At 36.7% G+C, this 15,420-nt stretch overlaps 1 protein-coding gene across 1 annotated transcript; it reads right to left on the bottom strand.

Annotated features, from left to right (window-relative positions):
- Positions 1-332: 332 nt before the first annotated feature.
- LOC116543030 lies at positions 333-1,088 on the bottom strand. The gene is made up of 2 exons (XM_032268322.1): positions 906-1,088; positions 333-742 (listed from the first exon to the last, which is right to left on the bottom strand). Exons 1-2 carry the CDS (start codon positions 1,047-1,049, stop codon positions 431-433), a joined length of 456 nt encoding a protein of 151 aa, XP_032124213.1. The 5' UTR covers positions 1,050-1,088; the 3' UTR covers positions 333-430.
- Between the last annotated feature and the right edge of the window lie 14,332 nt (positions 1,089-15,420).

The raw sequence follows: 15,420 nt of genomic DNA, 5'->3' as shown, positions 1-15,420 counted from the left end.
AGTCAAAGCAAGTGATTACACAGAACCACAGAGCTGAGGCAACTTCAGCTGTTCTTTGTCTTTACCTGGGTTCTGGGAATTTAGACCTTGATGTTGCTACCCACACCTACCCTAAATACATGTAGAAATACCGAAGCCCTTTTTCTTCCTGTCTGTGGGACAAAGTGTTGACTTATCTTCATTTTCTTCTTAGTCCTCACCTGCTCCTTATCTCCCAGTGGCTAACTGTATGCCTGTTGGTCTGGGGCCCAACCCTGGAGGACTCCGCCTCCCTCCCATCTCACGTTTTTTCTTCCTTAACCCCCTCCCTGCTACAGGCAAACATTCACATCATCTTTTTGCATTGTGCTTATTTTATTGCATTCAACATGGGTGAACACCGTTGCTCTCAGATTTGGCCTTTATGTGATTGGTGATTCCCCAGAGCTGCCTATGGAGATGCTGTTGCTAATTCTACATTTCTGATCCAGGCTCTGCATTTACTGGCAGCAGAGATGGTTACTTGGGATGGTTTGACATTGCCAGTTTCTTCTATGCTTGCTTTTCTGATTTCTACTTCCTGGGGTTTTTTGGGCTTGCTCTTCTGATTTTCATTTTGTGTCTTATTCTGCTTGTGGTGACACACAAATGCTGCTGGTCTCATTGTCTTCCTAGGCTTTTTTGAGCAGGAAGGAGGTGATCGAGGTTTTTTTCCTGAATTTCTTTGAAGGGGTTTTTTCACCTTTGTGATTTTCTTCTCCACCTGGAAGGGCAACATAGTGAACCAGGACATTGGTTTAGGGGAAGAGAAAGAGGTTGTATAGAAAGGGAGCTTTATAAATAGGGTTGTATGAGGCAAGGATATGCTAGGAGTCTTAAGACAATATGGGAGAAGAAGAGAAGGAACAAGGATAGGGTCATCTGACCTTGCCATTTTCATTGGTCTTTTGCTGACAAGAGTTCTTCTTTTCCTTCTTCTCTTTGGTTCTTAGGGTTGGCTTTTTCGTGCTAGTAATTGGTTGTTTCATTTTTTTTTTAGGCTTCACTGGTGTGTAGGTCTCCTTAGCCATATTTAAGCCTCCCGATGGTCTACCCCACGCTGCTGACCTCCTTATATATACCCACCCCTGGGTAATGAGGAGCCCCGCCCTTCAGCTTTGTTTGGTCAGAAAGGAGTACCGCTATCCAATGGTAGTCCTGGGGTGGCTTGGACATCACAAAGCGCTGCCACCTCTGTGGGGGTGGTGTTGTTGGGGTGGCCAAGATGTGGTTGAAGAAAGGGTATTTTCCCACCCGAAATAATACATGAAGGTCCATTTTGAAATGACCTGCTACCACCATAATTTCCCCATGTTCAATTCTGATGAGTCACATAGCAGGGAGGTGTTTCCTTAAAAACATTCCCTATGGCCACCCCCATTCAGTGGTTCATTCTGTTCTCTCACACCCTTTACCATGACCTACTATTTTGGATGTCTTATCTAAAAGCCCTTCAAGGTAAAATGGCCTTATTTAATTCTCAGTCAAAATACAAATCATTCCGCTTCCCTCAAACAAATTTCCATTTTGTACCTGTTTTGGTGTGGCTTGTAATCTAGGAAAAATGTTTTTGTGTTGCTGTTTTTATTTTTGATTTACATTTCTAAATGGTTGAAAAAATCAAAAGAATATTTTACGATGTAAAAATTATGTGAAATTGAAATTTAAGTGTTCACAAAACTTTATTAGAACACAGACACACTAATTTAACTGTCGTCTATGGCTGCTTTCACACTACAACAGAGAAGTTGTGATGGAGATTGTATAGCCTGCAACAAATAAAGTATTTGCTATGTGTCCTTTTAGAAAAAAATATTGCCAACTCCTGATCTATTCTGTTCCACTGATCTATTTGCCTATCCTTATGCCCAAACCACATTGTCATGATTAATTTCATGTCATGTCGTAATTGTACGCTAAGACATTAAATTAGGTAGCACAGCTCATCCAACTTTCCTCTTCTTTTACAAAATCATTTCAGCTATTCTAGGTCCTTCATACATTCTTAAAATTTTTAGAATCAGCTTTTCTATTAATGTTAAAGCCTGTTCTGATTTCATTGTGATGGTGTTGAATTTTTAAATCAATATAGGGAGAATTGAAATCTTAACAATTTTGAGACCTTCAATTTGTGAACATATATCTCTTCATTTACTTAGGTCTTTCATTTATCTCTGGAATGTTTTGTAACTTTCAATTTGTTTAAAATTGGTATTGTTTCCTCCTTAAGTGTTTGGTAGTAGTCACCCATGAAGGCATCCATTCCTGAAACTTTCCTTTAGAGAAGATTTTATTATTTGAATTAACTTTGGTATTTACACTATTCAAAAAGTTCAGTCTAATGTTAGTTTGGTAAATTGTTTTTCAAATACTTTTTCCATTTCATCTAAATGGTCAAATTTGTTGGCATAAAGTTGTGCATAATATGCCCTTCATATTTTTAAAATGCCTATAGCATGTATAGTGATGCAACCTCTATAATTTCTGAAATTGGTAACTTATGTTTTATGGTTTTTCTCTTGATTACCTTTAGCTAACCTTTTATGAATTTTATTATTCTTTAAAAAAAAAACTGTTTAACTTTCTTGATTTCTGTCTATCACTTTGGCTTTTCGTATTTTAATGATTTCTGTTCCTTGTCTTTACTATTTTATTTTTTCTATTTAATTCAAATTTAATTTATAGACTCTTAAAGTAAAATATTGTATTATTTACTTTAAAACATTATTCTTTACTAATATAAACATAAAGCTATAAATTTTCCTCTTAGGACTACTTTAGCTGCATCTCACAATATTTGATATATTGTCTTTTCTTATGCAGTTTGATATATCTTTAATTTCACTTGTAATTTATTTTTAAACCATGAGTAATTTAGAAGAATATCCCTAATTTCCAAGGATTGGGTATCTTCTAGACATGTTTTAGCTATTGATTTCTAATTTAATTTATCTGTGGTTAGACAACATAGTTCATTATTTAAATATTTTTAAATATATACAAACTCATTTTATAGTCCAGAATTTGGTTTATCTTAGTGTAGGTCAAACTTGGTTGATAGGAGTTTTCAAATAGTATACATCCTTGCTAATTTATTTGTCTACTTCATTTATCAATTGTTACTAGGAGAGAGTTTAAATGTATAGCTGTGATTATGGATTTATCTATTTCTCATTTTTAATTTTGTAAAATTTTGCTTTATGTACTTTGAAGCTCTGTTATTTCTTGTATACTCACTTATTGTTTGCATTGTATATCTCCTCCATCCTAGTACTTTCAACCTAGCTGTGTTTTTATATTTTAAGTGCATTATTTGTTAAGAGCATATAATTGGATATTGGTTTTTAAATGAAGTTCATCAACCTCTGTCTTTTGTTGGAGCATTTAATGTATTTATATTTAATGGACTTATTGACATGGCTATGTTTAAGTTTACTCACTTTCGTTTTGTTTTCTATATGTTCTATTATTTGTTATATATATCCTTTCATGTCTTCTTTTGGGTTGAGGGTTTTTTTTTTTGTATTTTATTGTTTTACCTATTGACTTTTTAATAATAGCTTTTTATATATTTTTCCTACTTGTTGTGGGGATTGCAATATGCATCCTTATCTTGTTACATTCAACACAGAATTAATGGAAGTTCTAGCCAGATTAATCAGGCAAGAGAAAGAAATAAAAGGCATCCAAATAGGAAGAGAAGTCAAGCTATCTCTCTGTACAGACAATATGATTCTATACCTAGGAAACATTGAAGAGTCCACCAAAATGCTCCTGGAACTGATAAATGACTTCAGTAAAATTCCAAGATACAAAAATCATTGTAAAACAAATCAGTACCATTTCTAGACACAAATAATGGTTAAGCTGACAGCCAAATCAAGAAGTAATCCCATTTATACTAGCCACAGAAAAATTACTTAGGAATACATCTAACCAAGGATATGAACAATCTCTACAAGAACTACAAAACACTACTGAAAGAAGTCATAGGTGACACAAACAAATGGAAAAATATTCCTTGCTCATGAATTGGAAGAATCAATATCATTCAAATGGACATACGCCCCAAAGCAATCTACAGATTTAGTGTTATTCCTATGAAACTACCAACATCATTTTTCACAGAATTGGAAAGAATGAAATAAACTTTTCAAAAATTCATATGGAGCCAAAAAAGAGCCAGAATAGCCAAAGGACTTCTAAGCAAAAAGAACAAAGCTGGAGGCATCACACTACCTGACTTCAAACTATACTACAAAGCTACAGTGACCAAAACAGCATGATATTGGTACAAAAACACACATAAACCAATGGAACAGAATAGAGTGCTGAGAAATAAAGCCACACACTAACAGCCATCTGATCTTTGACAAAGTCAACCAAGTAAGCTGTGGAGAAAGGGCAGTCTTCAATAAATGGTGCTGGGATAGCTGGCTAGACATATGCAGAAGGATAAAACTGGACCCCTACCTTTCACCATATACAAAAAGTAACTTAAGGTAGATTAAAGATTCAAATGTAAGACTTCAAACTTACACAGTGGCTCACGCCTGTAATCCTAGCACTCCCAAAGTGTTTCATTTCTAACTGAGCTTATTGGGATTTTTCTCTCTTCTCTTCTAGGTTAATCTCAGTAATGATCTATTAATTTTGTTTATCTTTTCAAATCAATTTTTTGTTTTATTTATCTTTTATTTTTTGTTGTTGTTGTTTAAATTTCATTTAGTTCTGCTCTAATCTTTGTTATTTCTTTTATTCTGCTGGGTTTGGATTTGGCTTGTTCTTGTTTCTCTAGTTCCTTGAGGTATGACCTTAGATTGTCTATTTGTGCTCTTTCAGAATTTTTGATGTACGCATTTAATGCTGTGAATTTTCCTCTTAGCACTGCTTTTGCTGTATCTCAGAAGTTTTGATAAATTGTGTCACTATTATCATTCAGTTTAATGAATTTTTAAATTTCTATCTTGATTTTATTGTTAACCCAAAGATTGTTCAAGAGTAGATTATTTAATTTCCATGTATTTGTATGGTTTTGAGGATTCCTTTTTGAGTTAATTTTCAGTTGTATTCCACTGTGGTCTGAGAGGATATTTAATATAATTAAATTGTCCTAAATTTATTGAGACTTGTTTTGTGACCTACTGTATTGCCTGTCTTGGAGAATGCTTTTTATGCTGATGGAAAGAATATATATTCTACAGTTGTTGGGTAGAATGTTCTCTAATTATCTGTTAAGTCCGCTTTTTCTAGGGCATTAAGTCCGTGTGTCTTTGTTGATTTTCTGTTTTAATGACATGTCTAGTACTGTCAGTGGAGTATTGACGTCACCCATTATTATTGTGTTGCCATGTATCTCATTTTTTAGATCTAGTAGTAATTGTTTTATAAATTTGGGATCTCGATTATTAGGTCCATATATATTTAGAATTTTGATATTTTCCTTTTTGACAAATCGTTTTATCACATAATGTCCCTCTTTGTCTTTTTTAAACTATTGTTGCTTTAAAGTCTATTTTGTCTGATACAAGAATAGCAACTGCTGCTCACTTTTGGTTTCCATTTGCATGGAATATCTTTCTCCACTCCTTTACCTTAAGTTTATGTGAGTCCTTATGTGTTAGGTGAGTCTCTTGAAGACAGCAGATACTTGGTTGGTGGATTTTTATCCATTTTGCCATTCTGTATCTTTTAAGTGCAGCATTTTGACCATTTACATTCAACATTACTATTGAGATGTGAAGTTCTGTTTTATTTATCATGCTAGTTGTTGCCTAAACACCTTTTTTTATTCTGTTATTGTTTTGTAGGCCCTGTGAGTTTTATGCTTTAAGGAGGTTCTGTTTTGGTGTATTTTCAGGTTTTTTTCAAGACTTAGAACTCCCTTTATCATTTCTTGTAGTGGTGGCTTGGTAGTGGTGAATTCTCTTGACATTTGTTTGTCTGAAAAAGATCTTACCTCTCCTTCATTTATGAAGCTTTCTTTTACTTGATACAAAATTTTTGGCTGATAGTTATTTAGTTTCAGGACACTAAAGATGGAAACTCAATTCCTTCTGGCTTATAAGATTTCTGCTGAGAAGTCTGCTGTTAAATTGATATGTTTCCCTTTATGGGTTACCTGACGCTTCTGTCTCACAGCTCTTGTGATTCTTTCCTTTGTCTTTTTTTTTTTTTTTTTCTGAGACGGAGTTTCACTCATGTTACCCAGGCTGGAGTGCAATGGCGCGATCTCAGCTCACTGCAACCTCCACCTCCTGGGTTCAGGCAATTCTCCTGCCTCAGCCTCCTGAGTAGCTGGGATTACAGGCACGCACCACCATGCCCAGCTAATTTTTTGTATTTTTGGTAGAGACGGGGTTTCACCATGTTGACCAGGATGGTCTCGATCTCTTGACCTCGTGATCCACCCACCTCGGCCTCCCAAAGTGCTGGGATTACAGGCTTGAGCCACCGTGCCCGGCCTTTCCTTTGTCTTAATTTTAGATAACCTGATGAATATGTACCTAGGTGATGATCTTTTTATGATGGACTTCTCAGGTATTCTTTGAGCTTGTTGTATTTGAATGTCTAGATCTCTAGAAAGGCCAGGGACATTTTCTTCAATTATTCCCTCGAATATATTTTCTAAATGTTTAGATTTTTTTTCTTCTTCAGGAACAATTATTCTTAGGTTTGGACATTTAACGTAATCCTAAATCTCTTGGAAGCTTTCTCCATTTTTTTAAATTCTTTTTTTCTTTCACTTTGTCTGATAGGGTTAATTTGAAAGCCTAGTCTTTGCGCACCAAAGTTCCTTCTGCTTATTCTAGTTTATTGTTGAAGTTTTCCAGTACATTTTGTATTTCTCTGTCTGCCTCTCATTTCTAGAAGTTGTAATTGTGGTGTTCTTTATGATATTTATTTCTGTGGAAAAGTATTTTATCTATATTCTGTATTGTTTTTTAAATTTCTTTTATTTGGTTTTCACCTTTCTCTGGTGTCTCCTTGAGTAACTTAATAATCAATCTTCTGAATTTGTTATCTGGCAATTCAGAGATTTCTCCTTGGTTTGGGTCCATTGCTGGGGAGGTAGTGTGATCTTTTGGGGGTGATATAGAACCCTGTTTTGTTATATTACCAAAATTATCCTTTTGGTTCCTTCTTGTTTGGGTATACTATTTCAATGGAAAGGTCTGGAACTCAAGGCCTCCTGTTCAGATTCTTTTGTCCCACAGGTTGATCACTTGACATGGTGCTCTCCCCTCCCCCACCTTTTTTTTAGGATGGGGCTTTCTAAGAACTGGACAACAGGGATTCTTACTGCTCTTCTGGGTCTAGTCACCCAGCAGGGCTACTAGGCTGCAGGCTGGTGCTGGAGAACGTCTGCAAAAAGTCCTGTGACATGATCTGTATTTAGGTCTTCCAGCCATGGATATGACCACCTGCTTTGGTAGAGAAGGCAGGGTAGTGAGGTAGACTATGTGAGAGTCCTTGGTTGCAGATATGTTTAGTGTGCTGGTTTTCTTGAATGCTGGTTATGCTAGCAGTGAAATTGTCACATGGGCAGACTCAGGACCTCCATTTAGCCAGGATGTTGCACGTGGTGGAACTATCTGTTGTTTTCTCCTTCCTGGGAGCAGGGTTATTCTGTCATGAGTTGCTATAATGGCATTTGTTGGTTGGCCTCTAGCCAGGAGGTTGTGCTTTCAAGAGAGCATCAGCTGTAGTAGTAGAAGGGGAATATAAGTTTGCCCTAAGTTGACCAGGCTAAGTATTCTGGTTCCTTACACAATGGGCAGGGTCATAAAGCTCCTAAGAGCTCATGTCTTTTGTTTTTGGCTCTCAGGGCAAGTAGGGAAATATCATCAAGTGGGGCAGGGTTAGGTGGGTCTGGGCTCAGACTCTATTTTTGTGGGGCTTTCTGCAGCTGCTATGGGGGTTTGGGGAATGGTTCTCACACCTACAGAGTTATGTTCCAAAGGGACTTATGGCTGTCTAGGCTGTGTCATATAGCTCTCCAGGAAAGTGGGGGATATGTGGTAGTGAAAGGCCTCACTCAGCTCCCATGCAGTTCATGAGCTCACTCCCACAATGTCCCTGCTCAGATTTTGTTCCAGTTTATAGGCTTGCCTGCTAATAATGCAAGCATGGCTTTCAGGCCTCATCCCTCCCAATCTACCCACACTGTTGGCAGCAGCTCCTGTGCTCGTATCTGCAGCAGTTACCATTTGTCCCCCTAGATTCTGCTAAAGAAAATTTGTGCCCAGTTGAAATTATTACAAATTTTAATTGGAAGCTTATTCCACACTGAGACCCCTCCGTAATTATACTGTCTGCCTTCCCTGAGGGTCCCTGTTAAGATATAGTCAGGGATGGCTTCCCTGGGCTCAAGTTGGAGACTAAGAGTACCTACAAGGCTCTTCTTACTGTTGCTTTTACTTTTATATTTCGTGCAACTCCCTAAATCAGTTTTGGCTCTGAGTAAGGTTAACTCCTTCTGTGATTTGAATTTTCAGATTCCTCAGTGGGAATGTGTGTTCAGAGGCAGGTTTTCCCCTTCTCACACTTTGGGAACTCAGTTCTTTCACCTGTCCTGCAGAATCTGCAGTGGCTTACTACATACTTCTTTCAAATGATCTGTGAATTCATTCAGTTTTCCTTGTACATTCCTGCAGTGGTTCTTGGAGCAAAAGTTTACAGTGTGAGTCTCCACATGCTATTCTGTCAGTCCAAGTGAGAGCTACATGGTAGGCTTGTCTCCTATCCACCATCTCCTGCCTAAAAAAATATATTTTAAAATTCCTATGGAATCAAAAAAGAGAACTATTAGCTAAGGCTACCCTAAGGAAAAAGAAAAAAGCTAAAGGCATCATGCTACCTGACTGAACTACATGACAGATCTATGGTAACCAAGACAGCATGGTACTGGTACAAAAACAGGCACATAGAGTAATGGAACAGAAATGAGATCTCAGAAATAAGGCTGCACACCTACAGCCATTTAATCTTCAATAAAGCTGACCAAAACAAGCAATGAAGAAAGGACTCCCTATTCAATAAATTGTTCTGGGATAACTGACTAGCCATTTGCAGAAGATTGAAACTAGACCCCTTTTTTATAGCATATACAAAAATCAACTAAGGATGGATTAAATGCTTAAATGTGAAACTCAAAGCTATAAAAACCCTGGAAAACAAGCTAGGCAATAACATTCTAGTTATAGGAACTGGCAAAGATTTCATGACAATGACACAAAAAGCAACTGCAAGAAAAACAAAAATTGACAAACGGGATGTAATTAAACTAAAGAGCTTCTGCACAGCAAAAGAAACTATCTACAGAGTAAACAGACAACCTACAGAATGGGAGGAAATATTTGCAAACTAAGTATATGATATAAGTCTAATATGTAGCATCTATAAGGAGTTAAACAAATTTACAAGAAAAAAAACAACCCCATGAAAAGTGGTGGGCAAAGGACATGAATGAACATCTTTCAAAGTAAGATATACATGCAGTCAACAAGTATTTGAAAAAAAAGCTTAATATCACTGATTATTAGAGAAATGCAAATCAAAACCAAAATGAGATACCATCTCACACCAGTCAGAATGGCTATTACTAAAAAGTCAAAAAATAACAGGTGCTGACGAGGATATGGAGGAAAAAAGGAACACTTATACACTGTTAGTGGTAGTGTAATTTAGTTCAACCACTGTGGAAAGCAATATGGAGATCCCTCAAAGAGCTAAAATAGAACTGCCATTTGATCCAGCAATCCAATTACTGGGTATATATACAAAGGAATATAAATTATTCATCAGAAAAACATATCCACGTGTTTGTTCTTTGCAACACTATTCAAAATAGCAAAGACATGGAATCAATCTAAATGACCATCAATGGTATACTGGATAATCAAAATGTGGTACATATACTTCATGGAATAGTATACAGTCATAAACAAGAATGAGACCATGTCCTTTGCAGGAACATGGTTGGAGCTAGAGGCCATTATCTTTAGTAAACTCATGCAGAAACAGAAAACCAAACACCACATGTTCTTACTTATATGTGGGTGCTAAATGATGAGAACATATGGACACAAAGAAGGGAACAACAGGCACTGGGACCTACTTGAGGGTGGAGGATAGGAAGGGGGAGAGTATCAGAAAGAACAACTATTGGATACTAGGCATAGTACCTGGATAACAAAATACAGGTACTGTACACCAAACCCCTGTGATACGAATTTACCTATATAACAAACCTACACATAAACCCTTGAACCTAATATAAAAGTTTTTTTTTTAATTGACAAGTGGGACTTAATTAAACCAAAGAGCTTCACAGGAAAATAAACTATCAATAGAGTAAACAGACAACCTGTAGAATGGGAATAAATATTCACATACTATGCATCTGACAAACATTTAATAACCAAAGTCTATAAGGAACTTAACATGAAAAAAGCAAATAACCCCATTAAAAAGTGGGTAAAAGACATGAACAGACACTTCTCAAAATAAGATATACAAGTGGCCAAAAAACATGATAAAATGTTCATCATCACTTATCATCAGAGAGATACAAATCAAAACTGCAGTGAGATATCATCTCATACCAGCCAGAATGGCTGTTATTAAAAAGTCAAAGAACAACAGATGCTGGTAAGCTGTGGAGAAAAGGAAATGCGTATACACTGTTGGTGGGAGTGGAAATAGTTTAACTACTATATAATGCAGCTTGGAGATTTCTCAGAGAACTTAAAACAGAACTACCATTCAACCCAGCAATCTTATTGCTGGGCATATATCTAAAAGAAAATCAACCATACTACCAAAAAGCATATGCACTCAAATGTTTATCACAGCACTATTCACAACAGCAAAAAGATGGAATCAACCTAGGTGCTCATCAACCCTGGATTGGATAAAGACAATGTGGTACACATATGCCATGGAATACTATATAACCATAAAAAAGAATGAAATCATGTCCTTTGCAGCAACATGGGGGCAGCTGGAGGCCATTATCCTAAGTGAATTAATGCAGGAACAGAAAACCAAATACTGAATGTGCTCACTTATAAGTGAGAGCTAAACATTGGTTACTCATGAACATAAAAATGGCAAGGATAGACACTAAGGACTACTAGAAGAGAGGGAGAGGGGCAATTGTTGAAAACTAACTACTGGGTACTATGCCCACTAACTGGGTGATGGGATCAATCATACCCTAAATCTGAGCATCATGTGATATAGCCATGTAATAAACCTGCACATGTTCCAACTGAATGTAAAATAAAAGATGAAATGATAAAAAACTAATATACCATTTATATATAATAATATTAAAATTATATCATGATGTTTACACCCTTCCTTTCCTTAGTTCTATCTTATGATTTACTTTTTCGTATAACACCTCAAATATGTTCTTGTTATTGCATGCTTTCAACATTCAATTGCCCTTTACAATTTTAAAGAAAAATAATGTTTTATATTTTACCATCTATTTAGCATTTCCAGTGATCTTTGTGTATTATCTTATGTCTGAATTTCCATCTTGTTTTATCATTTTCATAGATTTTCCTTAGCATCTTCATAGATTAGATATGCTGGCAACACATTTTGTCTTTATGTTTACAAGATTTTTTACTGGACGTAGATTTGTACATTGACAGGTTTTTTGAAATCTCTGTATCACCAGCATCGAGCACAATTCCTAGAACACATAGTGAAGTCATTCCTTACACACAAGATAGGTCCTAAAATCAGCAGGTAAAATGAAAATCATCTGGTCAAAATTACTTTTCATAATGTCTCAGGAAGGTGAGACATTGAAGAATGACATTCTTTTCTCAGAAAGTTCAGCACTGCCAGCTTTTCCTCCAGTGTAGGAGCAGATGACTGGGTTTTTCCTTTTGTTTGATCCTCAGATTAAGTAATTGGCTTGCACTTGTGATTGACCACATTACATGAAAAATATGTATCTAAACAAAAGAATGACATTCAGCAAAGTGAGGTGTTCACCCTATGAGACAAAGAAACAAATTCATGCCTTTCCTCTCACACTCAATCCAGGGTATATATTAACTGAATATAATGGTGGGATAATTAGCCTGTACTATTTCAACAATTTTTTTCCTAGTGTGTACAGCTAAATTCATGTAAATGAAATACGTCTACGAATGCCAATGTCATAGACACTCAGAAAGTTTCTTTGCGTGAGTGACTTAATTAATTAACACTGTTCTCTCTACTTAAACATCTTCCTTCTGTCTGTGCCTATCAAAACCATATACATTTTCACAGCCTAGCTGATGAACCACTTATCCCCCACAGCAGGCTAATTATTTCATTTATGATGTATCTATTCCGCAGCACATAATGCAAAACATGTGATACTCTTTGCCCTCCTTTAATCCTCACAGCAACCCCATGAGGGGTTCAATGTTCTTCCCATTTTAAGGATGGCACTGAGATGTAGAGAGGTTAACTCTCTTGCCCAATGTAGGTGTCATCTACCTTGTTCACTGCTGTCTCCCTAGTGCCAAGAACAGTGTTTGGCATATGATACATGCTCAACAAAAATCTGTTGACCGGGTAGAATGGCTGTCAAATTCTTAACCTGTTTCAACTCATGGCCCTAACCATGCTTTCTTAGTATGTTATTTGCATATTGGTCCCAGCCATTAATATGTTAATGTTATAGATCTTTATCTGCTTTAAATTTGTATTACAAAATCTGTAGGTATCGTAAATGTTTTTCCAAAGTGCACCTGCACTTGGAGAGTCTGATATGCTTCCCCTTCCTCATAGCCCACATAAGATGTAGGGTCTGTGCCATCCACATGACACTTAATAAGCTATTGCTTGCATTGCAAATACTTGCTGCCATACCAGACCCCTATTAACTTCAACAGGGATGGCACCAGGTTCAAGACACTAAAGAAGAGACCCAGAGCCAGCAATGAGACATAGGGTTTCAATAGCAGGAAACTTACATACAGGGATGGTCCAGTAGTGCTGGGATGGACAGAAGAACCACCTTGCATACAGGGACAGTCCAGTGGTGGTCGGACCACCACAAGAGCTTGTAAAAAGCAATCAGTTTATATAACATATTCGCAACAACCTCCATCTGGCAAATTTCATTTAACCCAAAACAAAGGGCGTTACTCCCTTCTACATTCCACTGGATGGCCAGGGGTTCAGATGTTCCTCCTGGATGTATAGACAAGGAATGTGTCTCCTGGTTTGCCATTTCTGGATTCCTTAGCTCAGAATACACACTCGGGTCCATCTGCCATACAGGTTAATTCTCAGGGTATGCTTAAGTTTAATTTCACTACCAGGTGTGTCTACCATACACTCATATACACACCTCTACTCCCGTAGGAGGATCGATGCTTACTGACCAGTGTCATTCTCTGAAGTATTCATTAATGGAGTTTTGTTTAACATTGATTGATTTTAAGTTGAAATATCACAATTATATGTATTTGTCATATATAACATGTTTCGAAATATGTACGAATTGGGGAATGTGGCTAAATTGAGCTAATTAATATATGCATTACCTCACTTCTTATTTTGTGGTGAGAACACCTAAAATCTACTCTCCTAGCAATTTTTAAGAACATAATACATTGTTATTAACTATAGTTGCCATGTTGTACAATAGATCTATTGAACTTACTCTTCCTAACTGAAATTTTCTATTTGGACCCTAGTCTTGACAAGGTAAATGACTAGTGTCAATTGCCCTTCTGCTGACATGGTCAAGACCTTGACAATCTAGACGAAAGTACAGGTTTAAGCCTTGCAGGCTTCCTGGTTTCCATTATATTGTTGTTCTCTTGCCCATACTGACAGGAACTGGCCAACTGGTAACTATGCCTGAGTCTGTCTAATCAGGTGAGACTATTTTCTTCAGCAACTAGCAACTTCTGGAACATCAGAGATTTACAAAGTGTGTTTTACTGCTTACTAAATATGCAAATCAGAAGATAGAAGGGTGGCTATTTAAATACTGTTGTGATTTACTTAGATCTTAAGATTTACTAATGATTTGTACCTCCCTGCCATACGGCTTTGTGGAACCCTTGGATCATTCTGAAGTTCTGGACTAGGAACGTGTTTAGCTTTTAACCAGGCAAATAGATGCAATGATAATCATTAACCACAAATGCATCTATTTTAATAAGCAGGATCATGGTGAGGTTTGCAAATGCAGAAGTCATAGTTAGAAGGGATCATATAGTAAAATGATCCAAGTTCAGAAAACTGTCAATGGCAATGGTTTAAACTAGGTAAAAATCAGTAAACTAGACTTCTATGAGAATTTTTCCATAGGCTGTTCCTTTATTATCCTTAGGCAATCAATCATTTTGATTACTACAGTGAGGGTTCAGGAGGGATGGGTGGAGAGACAAATTTTGGCATTATGTAATAAGTGCTTACTGAATGCCAAGTTCTTTAAGTAGATTATCTCATTTAATTATTACAGCCCCAGGATGATGATACTGTGAGTATCACCATCTTATGGAAGAGGAAACTGAGGCTCACATATATTGTGATTTGTTTATGATCATAGCCTATAAGGGCAGAGCTCAGATTTGAATCTAGATCTGACTCGATATCCTGTGCTCATTTTACTATACCACACTGCCTCTCCGTGGTCTCCTGTTAACCTGTAATAATAATAGCCAACGTTTATTGGGAACTATAAGACCTAAACAATAGAAAATCTGGGCTTGTTCTTCATAAATAATAGTTACCATTTATTGAGTGCTAGGCATGGTGATAAGGGCTTTACATATAATAGCTCATTTAATCATCAAAACCACTCTGTGAGGTAGGCATTATTATTATATTCACATTTTACAGATGAGGGAACTAAAGCTCAGAGGAATTAAACGACTGACCCATAGTTAGCTAGAAATTTTCAGAGCCAGATTTCAAACCTGTCAGTTGCCAGAGTTAGAGTCCTTATACCTCCAGTTCAAACTTGAATGTGCACAAGAATCACCTGATGAGGCTATGAAAATATATATTCCTTAGCACCATCCCTGACAGTCTGAATAAGTAGGTCTTTTAAAGAAGTTTCCAGTATTTTATTGAGGATTTTCACATCGATGTTCATCAGTGAGCTTGGTCTGAAATTTTCTTTTTTTCTTGTGTCTCTGACAGGTTTTGGAATCAGGATAATGCTGGGCTCATAAAATGAGTTAGGGAGGACTCCTTCTTTTTCTTTTGTTTCAGGTAGTTTCAGAAGGAATGGTACCAGCTCCTCTTTCCACCTCTGGTAGAATTTGGCTGCGAATCCATCTGGTCCTGAGCTTTTTTTGGTTGGCAGGCTGTTAATTACTGCTTCAATTTCAGAACTTGTTATTGGTTTATTCAGGGATTGGA

The sequence above is a fragment of the Sapajus apella genome, unplaced genomic scaffold (genome assembly GCF_009761245.1).
Source record: "Sapajus apella isolate SASKATOON/1434 unplaced genomic scaffold, GSC_monkey_1.0 scaffold179, whole genome shotgun sequence".
Classification (NCBI taxonomy): Eukaryota; Metazoa; Chordata; class Mammalia; order Primates; family Cebidae; genus Sapajus; species Sapajus apella.
Note: the sequence above shows the minus strand (reverse complement) of the source record. Positions and strands in the feature narration are given on the sequence as shown.